Below are 21839 nucleotides of genomic sequence, written 5' to 3' on the forward strand. Positions count from 1 at the left end.
CGGTTACCTTTGTTACCCGACCAAAACTAGAAAACAGGTTTGCAGAGTGACTGGTTCACCAAAGTGACTGAGATTCCAAGTCAAGGTTTCACATCTGTCATGCCAGTGGGTAGCTATTCAAAAAGTGCTTGTTTTTATTTGTTTGTTTTTTTTCACATCAAAGATGGTTTGAATAGGTCATCAAAAGTTGTTGTGTAACACATGAATGGATCAGACGCCCCAATTGACAAACTCTTCCCTTCTTCAGAGGCTAAGACTGCGCCAAGCTTTATGACAAAGATCACAAGCCTTCAGCAGACGTTGGGCTCTGCCGTCCGCTTTGAGTGCCGTGTGGTCGGCTCGTCTCCCCTGGACATTTCGTGGCTGAAGGACAGCGAGCCATTGCAGGACCGGGATGAATTCTTAGCACTTTACCGTGACAATACAGCCACGCTGACAATTAACTGCAGCGAGATGAGGCACGCCGGGGAGTACGCCTGTGTTGCCACCAACAGCGTCGGCTCCGCATCATGTAGAGCCAAGCTCACCCTGCTCGGTCAGTGGCAGGAAATAATCTACAAAGTAAAATGAATGAATGAATGAATGAATGAGTGACCGAATGAACCAACGAAAAAATAAATAAATGAATAAATAAATAGATGTCCTGTGACATTAAATCAGTTGTCATTGAGTATATATGAGTATCATTGAGTATAACAACCAACCTTTCTATCGCCTCAGAACCCCGGTACCCACCAGTCTTTGACAGGAAGTTGTTGGTCGCACATGCAGTGACAGTGGGTGAGAGCTTGGAGCTGGATTGTCACCTGACTGGTTCGGCTCCGATGAAGGTGACCTGGTCCAAGGACCACAAGGATATCCGGAGCGGCGGGAACTACAAGATCCGCTTGGAGGACAACACGGCCCAGCTCAGCATTTTCAAGGCAGACAAAGCAGACACTGGAATATACTCCTGCCAGGTCACTAACGATGTTGGGAAGGACTCCTGCTCTTGTGACGTCACAGTCAAAGGTTTCAAAAACTAGTCTTTGTGACCTGTCCTACTAGTTGTTGTATACCTACCATCCTTGACTTCATGTCCTCTGGTCTTTGCATTGCGTTTCTTGGTGTCTGTGTCCCTACTCCCCTCATCTATGAGAGCTAACCTCTTGGATTTAGAATTCCATCCTCTGTGTCTTTGTATCGCAATCCCCTGGTCTTCCTGTCACACCAACTTTCATATCACCCCCTTTGGCTTTCTGTCCTGTTCATTTTGTCTTTGCTTTCTATCCCTCTGGTTTTTGTATCTGATTGCCCTTGTTTTTGTCATCTTCCCCACACAGTCATTGTATCCTGCCCTACTAGTTTTGTGTCCTGATCCCTTATCTTTGTAGCCCTTTGCACCTAACCTCCTGTCCATCTGATCTTTTTGGTTTCCTGGTCATTAAGCACTGTCTCATGGTCTTTGAGTTGTTTTTGCCTGGTCCTTTTGTTCTTCACCACTCATCTTCGTATCTTGTACCCCTTGTTTTTCTTTCTGGTCTCCCAAGTCTGGGGATCCCATCCCCCTCATCTTTGGATCCCATTCCCCTGGTTGGTGCTTCCCATGCCTTGGTCTTCATGTCCCGGTGGTCCTGTTCTTTGTGCACAGTCCTCATCTAGTTTCTCAACTTTGTGTCATACCACTGATATTTGCATTCTCTCCCCCTGGTACTTCTCTGCCTAACCACTCAGTTTTGTCATGTCCTCTCCCCTTGAACTCAAACCCCCTCCCCCTTCCCCCTACGGTCTTTGTGTCTCATGACTCGATGCCCCCGTCTCGTTCCTAGAGCGCAAGAATCCTCCAATATTCACCAAAAAGCCATCTGAGGAGTTGGAGGACGTCGAGGGCCACCTGGTAAAGATTGAGGCCCGGGTGTCTGGGTCCCAGCCCATGTCCATTCTCTGGTTGAAGGACGGCACTGACATCTCAAACTCTGATGATTATGACCTAAGCTTCAAGAATAACTTGGCCGTGCTTTGTATCAAGAGCAGCCGGCAAGAGCACAGCGGACAATATACCTGCCGAGCCACCAATGAGGCAGGAAAGTCTGAGTGTGATGTCACCCTCAAACTCTCCGGTTAGTTAACTTTTGCCACAAAATAGAGGAAGTGTTCATAACAATGGAATTGTCAGTACTACCTTATTAGGATTCCCAGATAGTGTAATTTTCAGGCAGGACATGCTTCTTTGCAACATGAATAGCTTTTGCGTCACAGGTGGACCAGGCTATGTAGATGTAATGAGATGACTAATCCAAATCTATCACTTTTGTATGAAATAAAAATGAAAGAGAAAAAACTTTATGGGTAAATTTAGGGCTAGGGTACATTTTTAAGGCAGTTGAGGATGGGTTTAGGGATGGATTAGGCTGGGTTAGGTTTAGTGGGAAACATTAAAGTCGCTCCACTAAAGTCACAGTTTTTTACCCCCATCTGGAGGAAGTAGGGTGTATTGCACTGGGATAGAACAGCCAATCATAGTATGATTGTGTCCTGGAGCCAATAATGTTGGAGCAGCACATGTTCCCCTGGAAACCATGGAGGAATCCTAATAATGTGCTACTGATATGTTAATGTCTTCACTAACATGGTTAATGTTTTCTGTTTATTAGCAAGTTCACTTGAATGGTTAACATCTTACATTTGTAAGCATTCTTCACCAATATACTCTGGCTAATAAAAGGTATTCGTTAAAAGGTTGATTAGTATTGCTAATTTTTAAAAAATATTTATTAATATATTACTCACCTTAGTTACATTTCATAGCGTACCATTTATAAATAAGCATCATGTGTTAGCTTTGTTTGTATTTTCCCTAGTTTAGCTATAAAAATGTCGTTATTTTGTTTATACCATTGCTCACATTTTACCTCAATTTGAGTGTTTAATGGCATGATTAGTACACTGTATCTATAGTTTTAGGTTTGCTAGCGTGTTGACTCAAATGGCTAGCATTCCATGTTTCTTGTAATCATTGGTTTAATTTGTTAGCATTTTACGAAGTATAGCTAATAAAATACATGTACTAGCATGTTTAATAGCATGGCTAACATTTTTGTTAAAGAACAAGTAACTTTTGAGCTCTGTTCAGATGTCACCACTATAGGTAATAATGTGTTATTTGTATTGTTTCATGTTATTTTATTCATGGGTTTCATAGCGTGGCTAACATTTTAGTGTCTTCATTAGTAATTACCAATACAGCTAATAAAATATAACTGTTAGTGTGAATTTTCTCTAACTTTGTGAACCATGTTTAATTATGTGGTTACCATTTTGTTTTGTTAAAGATTTCTCCTGAAAGGAGAACTAAACCCACAGAATATTTATTTATTTATCTATTTATTTTGTAATATTTTAATGTACCACCATGGATTGAAACAAATTATTGTGGTGTATTGTGTTCATGGCATAAGAATTAAACAAACGAATTCACTAATCTTCAGAAAACTCGGGTGCACGTCCATTATAGGCAGTATATCCAGTGCTGGTGCCCAAAATTATCATCAGGCCTAACTCGGTGATGACTATATATGTCATGTAAGCAAAACTCGAAAACAGGCTCGCAGACGCTGTCTGTATCCTGTGAGTTGTTGGCCTGGTCGTTTGTACCTGAACTTGCTAAAGTGTTCAAATTGTCATGTCAACAACTTCATTATATAAAGGGAGTATGCCAATTAGAGGTTTATAGACTCCCTGCTTCAAGTTTTGTCACGTGGAGGTATAGATGTGACATTCATTTCCCCATGATGGTTGCATATGTCACATGAAAGATCCCAGGAGCAATTTATTAGTATGCTTATCTAACATGGTTCACATTTAATATTTCTTGACATGTTCACTGGCATAACTAACACTTTGATTTTGTTAAGACCTTGATAGCATGGCAAATTATATATTGTGTGTGTAACCTGTTTGCCCCCCTCTACTCCACTCCTCCTTGTAGAAGCTAAGTTGTCTCCGGTGTTCGACGTCCCTCTGAAAGCAACATCTGTGTTCGAGGGCGAGCATCTTAGTCTACGCTGCCATGTCCGTGGCTCACCTCCTCTCCGGATCCAGTGGATGAAAGATCGAAAAGAGCTGATGCCATCCCCAACCTCCACCATCAGCTTCTCTGATGGGACAGCCTGCCTGGAGATTGCTGGGGTGACCCGTCACGATGCCGGCGACTACATCTGCAAGGTGACCAATGATGCTGGCAGCGAGCTGTGTCACGCTAAAGTCACAGTCAAAGGTAAAAGATCTTGTCCCTTGTTCCCTGGTTACTGCTTTGGTTATTTAAACTGTGCCTACTGCGAATCAAGATTGCTACGCTAAAGTTATCATTGGGATAAAGAAATGCTCGGTCAAACAATTGTCAGTCCTGATGTCTTTTGATGCTTGCTTATTGTTTTTGTCTATATAGAATAGTTTTTAATGTTAGTATCGTGCTAAAATCACCATGAAAGGTAAAAGACAAGCACACACTGTAAGTTGACTAATTGCCACTCATTTTAGGCTGTGCTTGGCTTAAGTCAGTTGTCTTTTTTGTTCATGTAATGAGAAGAAAGAAGAGACAAAAAAGGGTGTACAGTAGTTAGTGCCACATTAAAGTGACTGGGACGGGTAAAAGTGTGCACAGGTGACCAGTCATCTCTGGTCTTTTCATTTTTTTTGTTTGATATTTTTGTCATTGAAGAAAAAGAAGGTGCACCTTCTGATGTTGCCGCAGAGACCGTTTCAACCAAGAAGCTGGACCAACTTTTCTTTATTGACGAGCCCAAGAGCATGCACGTCACTGAAAGTGAGACACCCGCCCACCTCTTCTTCCTCTTTCAGGGCCAGGCCATTTCCAGCCACTTGAAACTATCTACAGTCAACCTAAAAGTCCACAATATGCATGGGCACCTGCACAATGAAGAGCACACACAATTAATAAAGTAGCTCCTCCTAAAATTATTCATGATAACCAACATTTTGAGCAATAAAAATGACCATAATCTTAATAATCAAGGGTCCTAAAAACTTGGACATTCACATAATGGCTTAAAATGAGGCAATGCATGACAAGAACCCTTCTCCACAAAAGAAATCAACACGACATCAAGAAATATTTCACAGACCCTGTGGTGTCCCCGCAGAGACTGCTGCCACCTTCATTGCCAAGGTGGGTGGTGAGCCCATCCCCAGTGTCAAGTGGATGAAGGGCAAGTGGAGGCAGCTGACCCAGGGTGGACGCATCTCTATCGAGCAGAAAGGCCAGGAATCCAAACTGGAGATCAGGGAGGTGACCAAGTCGGACTCGGGCCAGTACCGGTGTGTGGCCTTCAACAAGCATGGCGAGATTGAGTGCGCTGCAGAACTTCATGTAGATGAGAAAAAGGCAGCTGCCCAGCTTGAAGGAGACCTAAGAGCCAAGCTCAAGAAGTCAGTCACTAGGCCAGTGGTGCCCTCCTTTGCGACTGTGAACTCCACTATTTTAACCTGCATCTTCTTTGTGTCCTCAGGACACCATCCAAGCAGAAGAGTCCCGAGGCAGAAAAGGATATTGACATTGTTGAGCTGCTGAGAAACGTGGACCCCAAGGAGTATGAGAAGTATGCCCGCATGTATGGCATCACTGACTACCGGGGTCTCCTGCAAGCCATTGAGCAGCTCAAGCAGGAGAAGGGGGAAGAAATTGGAAGACAAGTAAGATTCGCCCTAACACATGTCATCTATTTCCACCATCGGTCCACGTGTAAGTGATGATTGTGGCCCTTGTGGTTGATAGGAACTGGAACGTACTCCCAGAGAGGCTGACGAGGACATGGCGAGGCTGGTGGCTGACCTGCAGAAGAGGATGGAGCGGACAGAGGTCAGTATTAGTCCGTAGTCTTTAGTCTTTCACAGCCAGTAATGCAATCTCCTTCCTTATAGCCATTAGTCCACAGTATACCGTCCACAGTTCATAGTTTACAGCCCGCTATCCATAGTCTATAATCCAAAATCCATAGCACACAGTCCCTAGCCAAGTGTGCAAAGAAAACATCTCAGTCTATTGTCCACACACCATAGTTCATGGTCTACAGTTCAAAATTCTTAGTCCTTAGTCCATTCTCTGCAGGTCATAATCAACAGCCCTTAGTTCACTGTCCACTGTCAAGATGGCCTCCTATTTACAGCAGTTGCGTCGATATGCGTGTGCCCCCCCGGAGAGGCTGGCTGCTTGAAAGGTAGATCTCTAATGTGTCCTCTTCTCTGTCCTTTAGCCTGTAACTGTAATAAGGGACATATGCGACCAGTCCGTACTGGTTGATGAGGAGGCTTTGTTTGAGTGCGAGGTGAAGATCAACTACCCCGAGATCATGCTGTCCTGGTATAAAGGCACACAGAAACTGGACACTGGCTCCAAGTATCACATCAGTGTTAGTGGAGAGCGCCACCTACTGAAAGTTAAGGGGTGCCAACTCACAGACCAAGGCAACTACCGGGTGGTATGCGGACCTCACATCTCCAGTGCCAAGCTCACCGTCACTGGTCAGTACTCAACAGCACCCTTATCACTAGTAGGGCAGAGGTTCAGTACTGTCTTTAAGGCTTCTTTATACTCGCACAGACGGCAACCATGCTGTCACTGTGGCTATCCTGCACCTAGTCTCCCTGTATACTATAAGTACAATGCTGGGATTTTCCGAGCATCTGTGTCTTCACTCCTCCCGCCTAGTCTCTTCTTCGTGTGGACATATTTATCCCTCATGTGTTTCCACCGGTTTTGGCACTTTCAACGTCAGGAGTCCACTGATATTTGTACAGCTTTGTCATTTTTAGCACCAGCACCATAAATTATGCATATATTTGCGAACCACCTCGCACAGCCTCTCTTCAATCTGTTCCATGCTGTCTATTTTAAAAATGGCGGTATTGAGGTACCAAAGGGAAAGATATACGGACAAATTATGATATCTGTGGCATTCTGCGCAGTGACAAATTGTGGCATGTGCATGCATGATATTGGGAAGAAATTACATTGCAATTCTTTTTTTTTTTAGACCTGTGATATGTCGTGGAATGTGGTCCAAAAACAAACAAATTCATGGTTCTTTTTTTCCATTTGTTGCTCACGGGCTATTACTCTCAGATTGTTGGCACCCATTCAGTCCACACAAGTAGCCAGCTGCAGTTTTTGCTCTAAAAAAACACGAGGATTAATTTCTTGCTTGGTGTTTTCTTAAACAACAAAACAACTTTTGGACTTTTGTTAATATGGACATTGATAACCTTGCATTCCCCACTGCTCTATCTGACTGGATTATCAAAATAATTTATCTATTGTTATATTACAAAACAATACATTCCATATTATCACTAAGGCATTTTGACACAAATGCTAATCTTCTTAGTAATCTATTTTTACAATTATGTACTGGATTAGGTGACATAGTGGTTTTGTATGTTTTCCCTGTGTCTGTGTGGGCTTTCCACTCCGGTTTCCTCCCACATCCCAAAAACATGCATTAATTGGAGACTCCAAAATGCCCTTAGGTGTGATTGTGAATGTGACTGTTGTCTGTCTCTATGTGCCCTGTGATTGGCTGGCAACCAGTTCAGGGTGTACGATGCCTCCTGCCCGATGACAGCTGGGATTGGTCCGACACTCCCGTCGGATTCCCGTCACCCTCTTGAGGATAAATGGCTCAGAATATGGATGTAGGCATGTATTGTGCTGCATTTTTAAAAAATTGCTTTCACTCCTATTTACGCAGTGTCACTGAATGTACCATGCGCTCTCACACTGCCACCATGTGCCTGTAAAGTTGTATTCTGAAGAGCAAAATAGGAAATGCAGTAGGAGTACGTTCTTTCTATTGGCATGTCCGAATGGGTTGGCTGCTGGTTACCTTTAATATTACAATTCATTCCCTATATTTTCCAGAACACCAACATTGCAGCTGACTCTGTGATGTGACGATTTCACACACGTACATTGAAATGACAATGCTCAAACAAAATGTAGTGTAGTCCTGCCCCATAGCCCAGAGTGCCTAGTCCACAGTCAATACATTATAGTTCATACACCACGGTCTATGGCCCACAGTTTTTACCTCATAGTTCACAGTCCATAATCCAAGGTCTATTGCCCATAGTTTAATTTATTGATGTGAAGCAAGGAATACAGCTCCACACACAACAGCACAGGATGTAACAAAGGATACCACATTTCAAGGCCAAAGAGACATTCCATACAATATATTCAAAGTTTATTGGAAAGCTGCTTGGGGCATTTAACACTTGACAAAAGGCAAAACAATATAATGGAAAGTACACATACAATTAATACTTTACAAACAAAACAAAACTGGCCATTGATCCTAGTTAGTAGGTTCAAGAAAGTTACAAATACATGTATAGCAGTTCTGTTTTTAATTTCCTTTTGGAGGTGGAGCAAGATCAGATAGTTTTTAGATGAGCATGAATTTCGTTCCAGACCTCAGGACCGTGGCACACCACACTTCAGCTGGTGGTATTCAAGCTTCCCATGAGATGTAACTTTTTTGCCTGGTATTGTGTGCATGTGGAGGGAGAATAGATGAGTGGGGTGAGCTCACCGAATTTGGAATTTAGATTGATTACCTAATGCATTGAACATGCTTTTTGATGAGTAATCAGTTTGTTAAGTCTTAATATTCCATGGTGACGAAGAGTGGGATAGTGGGAGCAATTGAAATCAGACCAGGAGAGCGTGCGTACGTTTCTTTTGCTTTTTGTATGGCTTAGAAATGTGTTGCAACAGATGACATTACAGTAATTCAGGAGAGGGTCAAAGAAGGTTTTGTTTATGTTTGTGATGAAGGCGCGAGATAATATCTCAGTTTAGTAGAGGGTTACATATTTTGAAAGTTTTTTTTTTCAGGTTAATTCCCTGAAATATAGTTGTGATTATGCTCATTATTGTCTTTGCATCAATTTCAAGGTGTATGTTGTCAGCATTGGCTTGTATTTGACTAATCCATCAATCCATTTTCCAAGCCGCTTATCCTCACATGGAAGTCTTGGAGCCTGTACCAGTTAGTTAAAAAAATTAAAATAATTTGTTATGAGAAGGCAGCATGGTGTACGAGGTCGTCTGCCTCACACCTCTGAGAACCAGGGTTTAAATCACAATCTCGCCTGTTTGGGGTATGTCTGTTCTCTGTGTGCCTGTGTGGGTTTTCTCCGGGTACTCCAATTTCCTCACACATCCCGAAAACAAGAATGGAGGGTTGAGTGAAGACTCTAAATTGCCTAGGTGTGAATATAGTGTGAATGGTTCTTTTGTTTATGTGTGCCCTCATTGATGTACATAATGAAAAGAAACAGTCCTAAAAAGGACACCTGCGCAAAACCTCGTTTGTTTTATTTCATCCATCCATCCATTTACCGTACTGCTTATCGTGAGCATTTATTTTATTTGTTGATTAGTATTCTTTCCCATATACATATTGTGGACTTCTATATAGGTAAAAGCTCAAAGAGTCCATTACTAGATCTACAAAGCCACAGTGGTGCCGTTTCCTAACCAGGATATCAATATTGAGTACAGAAGAGGCCTTTCGTAAATTCCCCAAAAATAATCGAATCCCATAGTCACTGCCATCAACTGCAACATTGATTTTTCAACAAGGTCATGTATCGCCATAAAGGTGGTATTATCCTTCCTGAAGCCGTACTGAGATGCTATGATATTCAGTTTGTTTCGATAACAGTTTGGGATATTGTTCAGTCTTAGTCCTTAGTACTGACCCAAGCCACCACTTTTATTCTTCCAGAGCTTGTGGTGGAGACACACCTTCAGGACACATTGGGTAAGGAAGGACAGTCCTGTACTTTGACTTGTCAGTTGTCCATCCCCAATGCGGAAGCACAGTGGTTTAAAAATAGTCAGCTGTTAGACACTGTGGGGGGCAGGTTCAAGTCTGAGGTCAAACACAAGCTCCAGAAGCTTCATATCAAGAAACTGAAGCCTGAAGACAAGGGCCGCTATACCTGCAAATACCTGCACATACAGTCCTCGGCGGATCTCTGGGTGGAAGGTTGGTACTTAGTCCAAAAACCTTCTGGATGATCTTCACTAACCTCTTGTTACTACCTTCCTCCATCATCATCACCATCATCATCATCAATGCCACCACACCATCCTCTTCAACATTTTTCCCTGACTAATCTCAAACTTGTCCTCATTCTCTGTTTTACTTCCTGGGGAAGGTCTCCTTTCTCCTTAACCAGTCATCTTTTCTCTCATGGAATATTCTCATTTCACTCCAATTATTGTCCTCCCACTTGGATTCCATCAGTCTGCCACGCTAAGGCAGGTCCCTCCTGCCATTGTGGGTGTTTCCCTCACTTGGAATCTGTCAGTCCACCACGCTGGCATTGCTCCCTCACTCACCCTCCATTTGTCCCTTCATATCTCAAAAAACATTCACATTATCATCCCACCCCATCACTTTTCCTCTTTGTTGTACCCTGTGAGTCCACCACCATAATGTGAGTCCTTCCTAGCCTCACTGTGGATGATGTCGTCCCTCACTCAGAATCCGTCTTCCAACTAACACTTCATTTGTACCTCATCTCTCATTCAATCATGTTCAACAAACTCACTATCATCTCATTCTGTCGTGTGTCCTCCCTGTTGGCATCTGTCTTTCTGCATTCTTAATGATGGTCCTGCCTAACTTCCCGTTCCACCCCTTTTCTCTCACAGAACATTTGTATTATCATCTTTCAATGACGGTCCCTTCTAACTCCTCGGTATGGCTATTGTCTCTAGCCCTGCCTCGCACCACCCTCTCACCTGCTGGCATCTTTGTCTGTTGTAGCCGAGCAAATTCATTTCACCAAGCGCATCCACAATGTGGAGGTCAACGAACGTCAGGCTGCCACCTTTGAGTGTGAAGTTTCCTTCGACAACGCAGTGGTGTCTTGGTACAAGGATACATGGGAGCTGAGGGAAAGCCCCAAATACAACTTCCGCAGCGAGGGCCGGAGACATTTCATGGTCATCCAAAACGTGAGCGTGGAGGATGAAGGTGCGTAGTAGTGTGCTGCCCCCACCCCTCCCACCAGTTCCCCCCTTCCACATCCTGGCACATTTGGGTGTTTTTAATGACTACCAATCAGTGACTCCTCTCATGTAGGGGTGTACTCGGTGATTGTGAGGTTGGAGCCCCGGGGAGAAGCTAAGAGCAGTGCTGAGCTATATTTGTCTGGCAAAGGTACTATGGTGCCACCTTCGACTACCCTTGGACTGACACTCTAGTTGTGTTTAAAACCACCTTTTTCTTCACCCCCCTTTTTGCAGAGATCCAATTAGCAACGGTTCCTTTTGGTGAGTACTTTCTTTTGGAGAAGACAAGATCCTGGTCTTTAGCCATCATTCAAAGTTGATCAAAAGACACAAACACACGCCTGGCATCTTGAAGTGACACGAGCGTGTTAGGTGCAAATCTGGTCAGTGGTTCAGTGCCCCAGTGATTGACAGGCAATAACCCTTGAGTCTTACTGGGATTGCCTCATAATGTGGAAGGCTACCTGTGAGCTCAGTTTTGGAGAAATACGCAACTTTTCATGACTAATAATGACTTTAATCCATTTTCTGTACTGCTTACCCTCGTGAGGGTCCAGGGCATGCCGGAGCCTATCCGAGCTGACTCTGGGTGATAGGTGGGGTACACCTTGAACTGGTTCCCAGCCAATCGCTGGGCATATACTGTATGTACAAATAACCGTCACACTCACATTTGCACCTACGGGTAATTTAGAGTCTTCAATTAACTACCTTGCATCTTTTGGGGATCTGGGAGGAAACCAGACTCCCCAGAGGAAACCCACGGGCGGAATATGCCAACTCCATAATGTTCCGACTTCATTGTAATTAATTGACGTGTGAAATTGACCACAGGATGTAGGTAATGAATCAATGATTTAATGTTATTAATTCATGACATAAGTAATGAATGACTGTGCTAATAACACAAGATTTACTCCAGATGAATTTCATTCATTAATTCATCAAACCATTTTGTCATTAATTCATGAACATATTAATAATTGAGTATAAATCTGAAGCAGATAATGAATATATAAGTATTATGAACACTTGCAACAGGTCATGAATGAAGGAATGAGTATGTGATCAAGACATGATGTAGATAATGAATGTGTTCAGAACACAGGGTCTAGATGTTTATAATGAACAAATGAATTGTTCTGTAGATGTAAAAGACGCTCCTGTGGAGAGGCCTGAAGCCCCTTCATCAGTGGACATTCAAGGTAAGACAGAAAACTCCACACCATACTTCCATATAGCATATACAGTGAACCTCTACCTATTTATTGTTCAGCTTTCACAATTTCGCATACCAATGATTTTTTTGTTTTTGTTTTATTTTTAGATCAATTATTCATTTACATTCTCATCTATTCACAGTTTTTGTGCTGAAGCCAAATAAATAAAAGTAACACTTTGGCACCATTTGGTGGAATCTCGGTGTTGTTTGGTTTCATTCCTAATTCTTTTGACATGTCCTAGTTTGTTTGCGATCTGCATGCAATTAGTGCACTTAAAACTCTTACATTTTCTCAAAAATGGACAGGCACTTTATAATGCAGCGCACCATATGTGTTAACCCAGTACCAAAATCTGTAAATGTTGTTGTGTGACTACTTCAATAAAGTACAACCAAACACAATGGTTACATGGTTAGCATGCACGCAAACGTATGTGTAAGCTTACATGCATACTACCCTATCGTGGCGCTCATGTGGCAACGAGAAACAATTGCGCTTTTTTTTTTTTTTTTTTGCAATGAGAATCAGCTTTATTAGCCAAGTATGTAACAACTCACAAGGAATTTGTCTCCGACAATCGGTGCCACCATGGTACGGCATTCATGTTGAATACTGAGAAGAAGAACAAATAACAATAGACATTGAATTAATTGGAACTATTCCTTATAAGAGTCACAGTTGTGCAAGATGCAGTCTTCTTCATTTAGAGCAGTTATGTTGAGATTATACAGAGTGCTCTTACCCGTCCGCGGTTCACCGTTATAGTCCAGTGCAATGATAAGTGTGCAAAGGGAGCAGTTTAAAGTGATGAATCGTGCGATAGTCCCAGTATATATTACTAATACTAATACTAATTAGACCAGGAGCATGTGAGCGTGTGTCCCAACAACGGCGCAAAGCAGAAAATCGTAGCTTTGCTGATCAAGACTTTAATGACTTAATTCCAAGAAGGGAAAAACTGTTTGCATGCCTTTTAGTTTTGATTTGTATTGATTGGTCGTGCCTACCGGACGGAAGAAGCTGGAGCAGCTGGTGGCCAGGATGTGGAGGGTCTTAAAGGATCCTCCCCCCTCTGGTCCTAGTTCGAGTGGCGTGCAGGTTTTCAAGGGTGAGTAGGATGGTGCTGACAATCCATTCAGCGGTCTTGATTGTCCGTTGCAGTCGGAATTTGTCCTTTCTTGTGCCTACCCAAAACCAGACTGTGATGGAGGTACACAGTACTGATTGGATGAGCGCTGTGTAGAACTGTCTCAGCAGCTCTTTGAAAATCCATGCTTCCTCAGAAGCCGCAAGAAGTAAATCCTTTGCTGGGCTTTTTTGAGGATAAAGTTGATGTACGTCTACCACTTAAGGTCCTTTGAGACTCTATTTCTCAAGAACTTGAAGGTCTCGACTGTTGACACAAGACAGTTGGACAGTGTGAGGGGCAGCTGTGGTGAAGGATGCTTCCTAAAGTCCACAATCATTTCTACAGTATTTAGATTGTTCAACGCTAGGTTGGTCACACCAAAGCTGCAGTCTAGCCACTTCCTGTCAATAGGCAGACTCGTCGCTGTCTTTGATGAGGCCAATGACTGTGGTGTCATCTGCGACCTAACCTACAGCCGGGTGTCTTGTGGTGAAGTCCTTTGTGTAGAGCGAGAAGAGCAGAGGGGAGAGGACACAACCTTGGGGTTCCCCAGTGCTGATAGTGCGGCGAGATGAGGTCTTGTCCCCCAGCCTCACCTGCTGTGTCCTGGTCGTCAAGAAGTTGCAAAAAAGAGGTTACATTCCCCCACACCATGACATGTGTAGGCAAGTCATTAGTCAACATGTAATGCAGAATCACAGTGTCATATTGAGCAAAGAGAATAGTGTAACTTGCAAATAATAAAAAAACTAAAACAATGACTGAAGAAATAATTGACCCAAAACATGCACTTTAAATGCGATTTGCATCCTTAGTGCTGCAAAGCATATTGGACAGTGCCTCCAGCCTCCCAGCGACACTGCTCAGTTATTCATTCATTGTTTTAATTGTTTTATTATTTGCTGGTATGCTATTCTGTTTGCTGTGGTTGATCATTTTTGTGTCAATATGACACTGTGATTGAGCATGACATGTTGACCAATAACTTGCCTACATTTGTCTTTGTGTGGGGGAATGTAAGCCTCTTCTGCTTACAAAAGTTAAAGTGCAATTGTTCCTCACTGCCTCATGAGCGCCACAGTACGTTTCAAGATAGCATATGTTTTACCATGCCTGTGCCCAGTAATATGGTGTGCCTTATGTGTTAAATACAAAAGTAGCACCTGTGGCTCTTTTAATGGGATGCTCCTTATGGACGCAAAAATACAGTACTCATATCACCTCATCTTCTTATTTGACAATTAAACTTAAAATTGGGTTGTCCCTGTCCCTCTTGACATCCTGTTTTCTGTCCCATCTGACTCTCATTTTTCCATCAAGGTGCCCATCCGAGATTTGTCCTCTTTCAATTTGAAAGTAAAAACTAATGTTGTTTTTTTTCTTTTGTGTCTCCTGTAGTTACTGTTGAGGAGACAATGGAAAGACAAGAAGTGGAAGTGAGGGAGGAAGTGATTTCCATAGGTACCAAAGATTTCCAAGAGGTCCTTCAATAATCTTCTTTGGTGTCTTTTTGCTAACTTGATGAGTTTTTACTTTCAAGTGGCCAAAACCCAGGAAGAACATAAAGTGGAGCCAAAAGCAGAGGAGAAACAAGCGGTGCACCCAAAAAGTGAGCCACACATATCACAGGTCATTTAGAATTTACATTAGCGGATCTGTGACTGACCTTGGTGCTGATGTCACAGTGACCAAAGTAGCAGAGAAGGGTCCCGTCGAGAAGAAGAAAGTTTTCCTGGTTAAAGGTATTTTGTCCTCTTTGATGATATCTTTGTGATTAGTTACTAACATCTTTGACTGTCTCTTAAGAACCCGAAGGTGCTGCACAGCTGATGCCTCAACAGGAGCTGAAAAAAGGTACTTGTCACTGATTCCTGTTGTCTCTCACCTCTTTTGTTAGTTTTTCCTCGCGGTGTGTTGCTAGCATCTCTCCAAGCTCTTTTGTGCTAATTTATGTACTGCCTACCTCGAAGACGAGCCCAAGTCTCCACTACTAGCAGAGCCCATAAAACCTCCACCTGAAGAGAAGCTGGTGCTGAAGCCTGAGCCAGAGCCCGAAGTTAAACCGGTGCTGACCCCTGAGCTGGAGCCCAAAGTTAAACCAGTGGAGAAGCCAGAGCCTGAGAAGCCACCCAAAGTCAAGCCGGTGGCGAAACCAAAGCCAGTGCCTGAGGCGGTGCCTGAGCCAGTGCCCAAACTCAAGCCATTGACAAAACCCAAACTAGAGCCTGTGCAGGCACCTGAGTCAATGCCCAAACTCAAGCCGGTCACAAAGCCCAAGCAAGAGCCCAAGCCAGAGCCAGAGCCAGCTCCCAAACTCAAACCAGTGACTAAGCCCGACCCAGAGCCCAAAGTCAAGCCGGTGGCGAAGCCCAAGCCGGAACTTGAAGCTAAGACAGTGCCAATGAAGAAGCCAACTGCACAGCTCAAAGGTACTTGCTACCGTCTTCTCTGATCACTCTTTGCATGTGTATGTTTGTGTATTAGTTTCTTGAATGGAAACCCATCTTTGAATGTCAAACATGTTGCTTTAAGTCTCAGAAGAAATAAATCCAGAACCTGTTAAGGTCAAGCCCAAACCTGAAGCGCCAAAAGCAGAGCCTGTTGTGGCACCCAAACCTGAACCTGTGGTGGTACCCAAATTGGAGTCTGTGGAGGCACCCAAACAAGAGCCTGTGGAAGCACCCAAACCAAAACCTATAGATGCATTGGAGCATGTGGTGGAACCCAAACCACCTAAACCAGAGCCTGCGGAAGTACCCACACCACCTAAACCAGAGCCTGTAGAGGTACCCAAACCAGAGCCTGTGGAAGCATCCAAACCTGAGTCTGTGGTGAAAAAAGCTGAAGTAGCAGAGCCCAAGCTGCCAAAAGTAGAACCACCAAAGGCCGAAGAACCAAAGGAACCTACCCCGAAAGGTAAAAATCTTCCAGCTCTGGGTTTTTGTTCTTTTTCTTAAGCCTCAACATGGTCAGGAGGTCTTCATTCTTTTATGCATTCTTATTGACCGAGCTCTTGTGTCAAAGTGCCAGAGAAACCAGTCAAGAACGAGGCTGCTGGAGAACTGCAGAAGCCGCACAGAGAAGAAACACTATTGAAGAAACCAGTGGTCACCAAAGGTATCTGAAGCTCAGCGGCCAAGACTCCAATCTTCGGCTCCTCTGTACTTCCTGTGCAATTCATCATTTTGTGCTTTACGTGGTTCATCCTGTTTTCTGGTTCATCATGTTTGATCATCATGTGTGGGTTTTCCAATGTGGTTCCCCATGTATGGTTTGTCATGTGTGGTTCTCCACATTTTGTTCATATGTTGTTCCTGGTGGCACAGTGGCTCATCTGGAAAGTGTTGGCCTCACAGTTCTGAGGTCCCGGGTTCAATCCCAGACCTGCCTGCGTGGAGTTTGCATGTTTATCTGTGGCTAGTCTTGTTGTGTGGCTTGTCACAACCGATTCTTAAGCTGGAGTTTGTCATGTCGTGATTTTCGCCATGTGTGGTTCTTCACGTTGTGATTTGTCCCATGTTATTCTTCACCTCTAGTTTTATACATGCAGTTCATGTATTTCATCACGAATGATTCTTCATGTTTGTTTTTTTTACATCTAATTCATCATATTTAGTTCTTCATATTGCATGTTTCTTCCATTGTGGTTCTTATTGTGCAGTTCTCACATTTTCTGGTCCTGGTCATTTTGTGATGCCAGTCTTTTTTTTATATTCTTCCAAGTTCCTGCAGCAGAGGAGATAGCAGAAACGGAACCTGTTCTTCTTTCTACTAAACAACAGCCAGAAGAACCACAAAGAGGTACTTTGATGTTTGTCCTCCCTTCTATCGCCTGCAAAGGGTTCTTCTGCTGGCCTCTTTGCCATCTGTGCTAAAAGGCTTAAGTTCTGCTTGTGTAACAACACTATGTAACATTTCTGTGTACCAGCACGTTGTTCTGTTCTTTATGTAGTTTGCATGTCGTTGTCTCAAACCTTCTTAAAGCTTTGAAAGACGTTCTTGTACTCCAAGACCAGCATATGGCTCCAAAACAACCTCAGAAGATGCTCCGTGAGGTCGCCATGTCACAGAGTCTTCCACCTGACACTCTGCATGATAAAACTCGGGAGAAAGAGGCAGAGGAGACTCAAGATGAACTTGAGAAAGTACCAGAAAACGTGGCATGGACGCTTCATGCCAAGCGTAATGAAGTACCAGTGAAAGTATCAGAGAAATTTCATGATGAACTCGATAAACTACCAGACAAGCCTCCTGGTATTCCTGATAAAGTACCAGAGGGGCTTCATGGTAAACTAGAAAAAGTACCAAAAAAGGTAGCAGAGAAGTTAATTGCTAAGTCTGCTGAAGTAGCAGAGAAAGTACCAGAGAAGTTTCATGGTATGCCTGATAAAGAACAAAATAAAGTACAAGAGAGGCTTCATGCTAAACCTGAAAAAGTACCAGAGAAACTCAAAGATAAACCTCAGAGAGAACCAGAAAATCTTTCTCAAAAAACAAATGAGAAAGTACTTCAGAAAACTAGTAAAATACTCGAGAAGCTTCATGATGAACCACACAATGAAGTACTAAAGAAGCTTCCTCAAAAAACACTTGAGAAAGTACCAGAGACACTTCTACAGCCTCCTGATGTAACACATGAAAAAGTACAAGAGAACCTTCACTATAAATCTGCTACAGTATCAGAGACGGTTCCTACTAAAACACGAGAAAATGTACCTGAAAAATTCCACATACCAGAGAGAGTCTCTAAGCCATATGAAAAACTTCTCGAGACGCTTCCTGATAAATCGGATACAGTACCAGAAAAGCTTCATTATAAACTATGTGAGAAAGTCCCAGAGGAACTTTCTGATAGACCACACGAGAAATTACAAGTACAAGCAAAACATCATGGTACACCTGATAAACTACCAGAGAAGCTTCCTGATAAACCTGATGCATTGCGAGAGAAGCTTCATGGTAAACTACATGAGACAGTACCAGAGAAGCTGACTGATCAACCAAATGGCAAAGTACGAGAGAGGCTTTCTGATCAAACACATGAAAAAGTACCAGAGAATCATCCTGATGAATTTGATACATTACCAGATAAGCTTCTTGATAAAACAATCGAGAAAGTATTAGTGAAACGTCATGAGAAACCTGATAATGTAGCAGAGAAGGTTCATGGAAAAACAGAAAATGTACCAGAGAATGTACTCGAGAAACATCCTGATAAACTGGATAAAGCACCAGTGGAAGCTGATAAAGTACAAGAGAAACTTTCTGATAAACCTCAGAAAGTACCAAAGGAGTTTCCTGATATACTTCAGAAAGTACCGCAGAGTCTTCCAGATGAAAACCATGAGAAAGTTTTAGAGGAGCTTCCTCGGTTGGAAAATAAAGTTCTACCATATCACAAAATGATGGGAGCAGTCCTGGCTAAAAAGGACACTAACAACCTTCCAACAAAGCCACTAGATGACAAAGTTCCTGAAAAACACACTGGTACTGCTCCCCAGAACCAGTCTAAAGATGCTAGTGTTCCCCTCCTAACATTTGAGAATGTTCCAATGGAGCCAACAGATACAATGTTTTCTGGGGCTTCCCGAGTCCAAAAGAAAGTAGCAGAAGATTCTGCCACAGGTACAGGGGAGACAAAAACTTCTCCTTCTTGTTCTTCTTCTTTTGCATGGATATTTTGTGGAGCTGTTGTCTGGTAGAAAATGATGGACTTTAGTTTAGCATCTCCAAGTAGCTGGAGAACTCTTGCTGACTCACCTCTCATTTGTGCTTGCTTGTTTGACTAATTAAACATTTCATCTCTCTTTTTCAAATGTCTCTGGTGACAAACTTGAAGGTTTCGAAACTCAAAAGATTGTCCAGATGCCACCATCAGAGGTAAAACAAAAGAAGAAAGTCTCTTCTCCAGAAAAAGGTATCGGCAGGAGGAACAGTTTCAAAACACTTCTTGAAGCGTTCCACATCTCTTGTTGTTATCGTTGTTGTTGCTTACACTTGATTGTCTTTGTCTTTTTTCTCGTTACTTCTTGGCGCTGCCATATGACGCCCCATCTTGGTGCCTTAGTGAGGCCAATCAAACTCCAACAGCTGCAGAAAATACATCAGGTGGCAGAGATGCAGTCTTTTACCAAGGAAGCTTGGTCTTATGAGGCCGAGCCAGAAGATCAAGCCCAGGTTTTGTATGAGAAAGCCTTATCCCCGGTGGAACATGTGAATGTTTCATTCCCTGAGACCCACGTGAAACAATCTAAACCCAGAGGCAAAATCTCTGTGACTGACAGGAAAGAGACTGCAATAATAATTGAAAAAATAGAAGATCTTAAAGAGGAGCAGGACACTACTAAAAAAGATACAAATGAGAGAAAAGACAAGAAGCAGGTAGTGACAGTCAAGAAAGAAAGCAGGGCAATGATCCAAAAAGAAACTAAGGACACTAGAGTAAGAGTCTCTACGGTGAAACAAGAAGTAGAAGTCAAGGTACCCCACGAAGACCATATTGAAATCACTGCATGTCCTGCACCAGACAAACAAAGCCACAGACCAGAAGACAAGGTGCTGGAGGCTGACAAAGTCGTAGTGAAAGATGAACGTTCAGCGTTGAGGGAGGTAGCTGAGAAAAAGATTGAATTGATTGAAGACAAACGCAAGGCAGAAATAGAGGTCTCTGTATCAGATATCCCATCTCAGCAAATCCTTTTCAAGGTTTCTCGAGATAAAAGCCCAGAAGAAGACTCAAGTGTTGGGACTCAAACTTTAAGAAAAACCCAAAAGAAAGAAGACAAACCGGCTGACAGAGGTACACCCAGGGGTCTTGACTTCACCCTCATCCCTATCACTTTTTTCTCATTCTTTTTTGCCACTTAAGTCTTTCTTCTCTGAATATTAACATCTTGTGTTTGACACTTGCCTTTTTAAAGAAGCTGACAAGTTTCCTGCTGTTGTGGAGATGCTGGAGAAAGAAGTTGAAAGAGGTAGAGCAGCAGCATGTCTGCCTTTAGACTGGCCAATTGCTGGTTGTCTTTTCTGTGTATTCTAACCAAGATGTGTGTTGTCTCGTCCTAATCTCTTGGCATCATCTAATGATGCTTTCTCTTCACTATCCCAACAATTCTCTGCCTCCCCTAAGTGTCGAAAAAAGGAAAACAAAGGAAGGCGCTTTGGAGCAGCTTTGTGTCCGAGGAAACCGCGGCCATTCAAGAAGAACATGTAGACAAGAGCAGACACTCCGATACAATCTCTAAATCTGGAGTCGGGAAATCTGTTACTGATGGTTCAGTGAGTGCAGGGCTTCAAGAAACTACAGAAATCAGCCAAGGTTCAGGAATTAGATTTAAGCAGAAAACTCAACAGGAAACCAGTGTGGCAGATACAATCAGACAAGACAAACCTGAAGTTAAATCAACCAAGTCGCTCATTAAGCATTCATCAGATAAACACCTGCTTGTCAAGCAAGATGCGAAACCAATAAAAAATGTGCAGGGAGATGTAGAAGCTCAGAAACCAAGCAGACACAGGACAGATTCCCTTTCACAAGGAGATCCTGAAATTAAGAGTAAGGGAGTAACTGGAGATCAGAGAAAGATGTTAGCAGTAGGGAGCTCAGAAGAAACTGTAAAAGTTGCAGACCATCAATCTGAGAAACTCCTGAAATTAGCAGAACATGGAGGCGAGCACAGGGAGACCTCAGAAGGAACTGAGAGGAAGTTGATAATGTCTAGCCATATAGTGGTACCACTCAAGCTCAAGATGCCTGAATATTCGCCAGCTGAAAAACCTCCATCAATTTTGTTGGTCAACAAGGTTGCAAGGAAATTGACTTCTCCCACAGAATACAGAAGAAAACATGCTAAGGTTGAACCAGAGGCAAATCTGTCAGTGGAGTCACTTGCCTCCTCTTCACAGGGTATCTCTGAACCTGTAGGTGAGCACGAGTGTCTCTTTCGCACAGATTTCACTTCCTCAAAGGTAAAACATGGAGCGCTAACTGGAAGTGTAGTGTATACTCACCAAGGCCCACTAGTGGTGATTCCAGGTGAAGAGCTGACTCCTGATGTTGAGAAGACACAAAAGGCTGAAGAGAAAACAGAAGAACCTTTTGACTCTCAGATTACAGAAAGTGAACCAGAAGTGGAAGAGGAAGGTAATGCCTCATTCATGATGTCACCTATGGGTGTAGCGACAGACACTGAGCCTGATGTTGTTGTTACAATGCCAGGGGAGTATGCTATACTGGTGAAGCTTGGAGAGGTGGCTTCTGTACTGGACAAGAGGAAAAAGGTAGACCAATCTCAAGAAAAGAAAAGAAGACGGGAAATAAAAGGAATAAAGAGCTTTGTTTCACCTAAAGAAAGAAAGAGCAAAGTACATCCAGGTCTACCAGAACAATATGTCCTGGTAA

General features: G+C 43.0%; 1 protein-coding gene across 1 annotated transcript in view; it reads left to right on the top strand.

The window, feature by feature from the left end:
• ttn.2 (titin, tandem duplicate 2) overlaps window positions 1–21839 on the top strand; it is a 281273-nt gene that overhangs the window by 99296 nt on the left and 160138 nt on the right. Inside the window, exons 79-103 of the mRNA XM_061840871.1 lie at window positions 248–535; window positions 721–1011; window positions 1809–2099; window positions 3968–4255; window positions 4700–4804; window positions 5142–5427; window positions 5508–5691; window positions 5774–5857; window positions 6252–6519; window positions 9789–10052; window positions 10839–11048; window positions 11157–11234; window positions 11321–11347; window positions 12235–12291; window positions 14837–14899; window positions 14979–15047; window positions 15124–15180; window positions 15245–15292; window positions 15409–15867; window positions 15971–16354; window positions 16463–16555; window positions 17162–17239; window positions 19278–19355; window positions 19506–20237; window positions 20359–20412. Of these exons, the coding sequence (XP_061696855.1) occupies window positions 248–535; window positions 721–1011; window positions 1809–2099; window positions 3968–4255; window positions 4700–4804; window positions 5142–5427; window positions 5508–5691; window positions 5774–5857; window positions 6252–6519; window positions 9789–10052; window positions 10839–11048; window positions 11157–11234; window positions 11321–11347; window positions 12235–12291; window positions 14837–14899; window positions 14979–15047; window positions 15124–15180; window positions 15245–15292; window positions 15409–15867; window positions 15971–16354; window positions 16463–16555; window positions 17162–17239; window positions 19278–19355; window positions 19506–20237; window positions 20359–20412 (4836 nt within the window). The remainder of the gene's footprint in view (window positions 1–247; window positions 536–720; window positions 1012–1808; window positions 2100–3967; window positions 4256–4699; window positions 4805–5141; window positions 5428–5507; window positions 5692–5773; window positions 5858–6251; window positions 6520–9788; window positions 10053–10838; window positions 11049–11156; window positions 11235–11320; window positions 11348–12234; window positions 12292–14836; window positions 14900–14978; window positions 15048–15123; window positions 15181–15244; window positions 15293–15408; window positions 15868–15970; window positions 16355–16462; window positions 16556–17161; window positions 17240–19277; window positions 19356–19505; window positions 20238–20358; window positions 20413–21839) is intronic.

Source organism: Syngnathoides biaculeatus, chromosome 14 (genome assembly GCF_019802595.1).
Source record: "Syngnathoides biaculeatus isolate LvHL_M chromosome 14, ASM1980259v1, whole genome shotgun sequence".
NCBI lineage: Eukaryota > Metazoa > Chordata > Actinopteri > Syngnathiformes > Syngnathidae > Syngnathoides > Syngnathoides biaculeatus.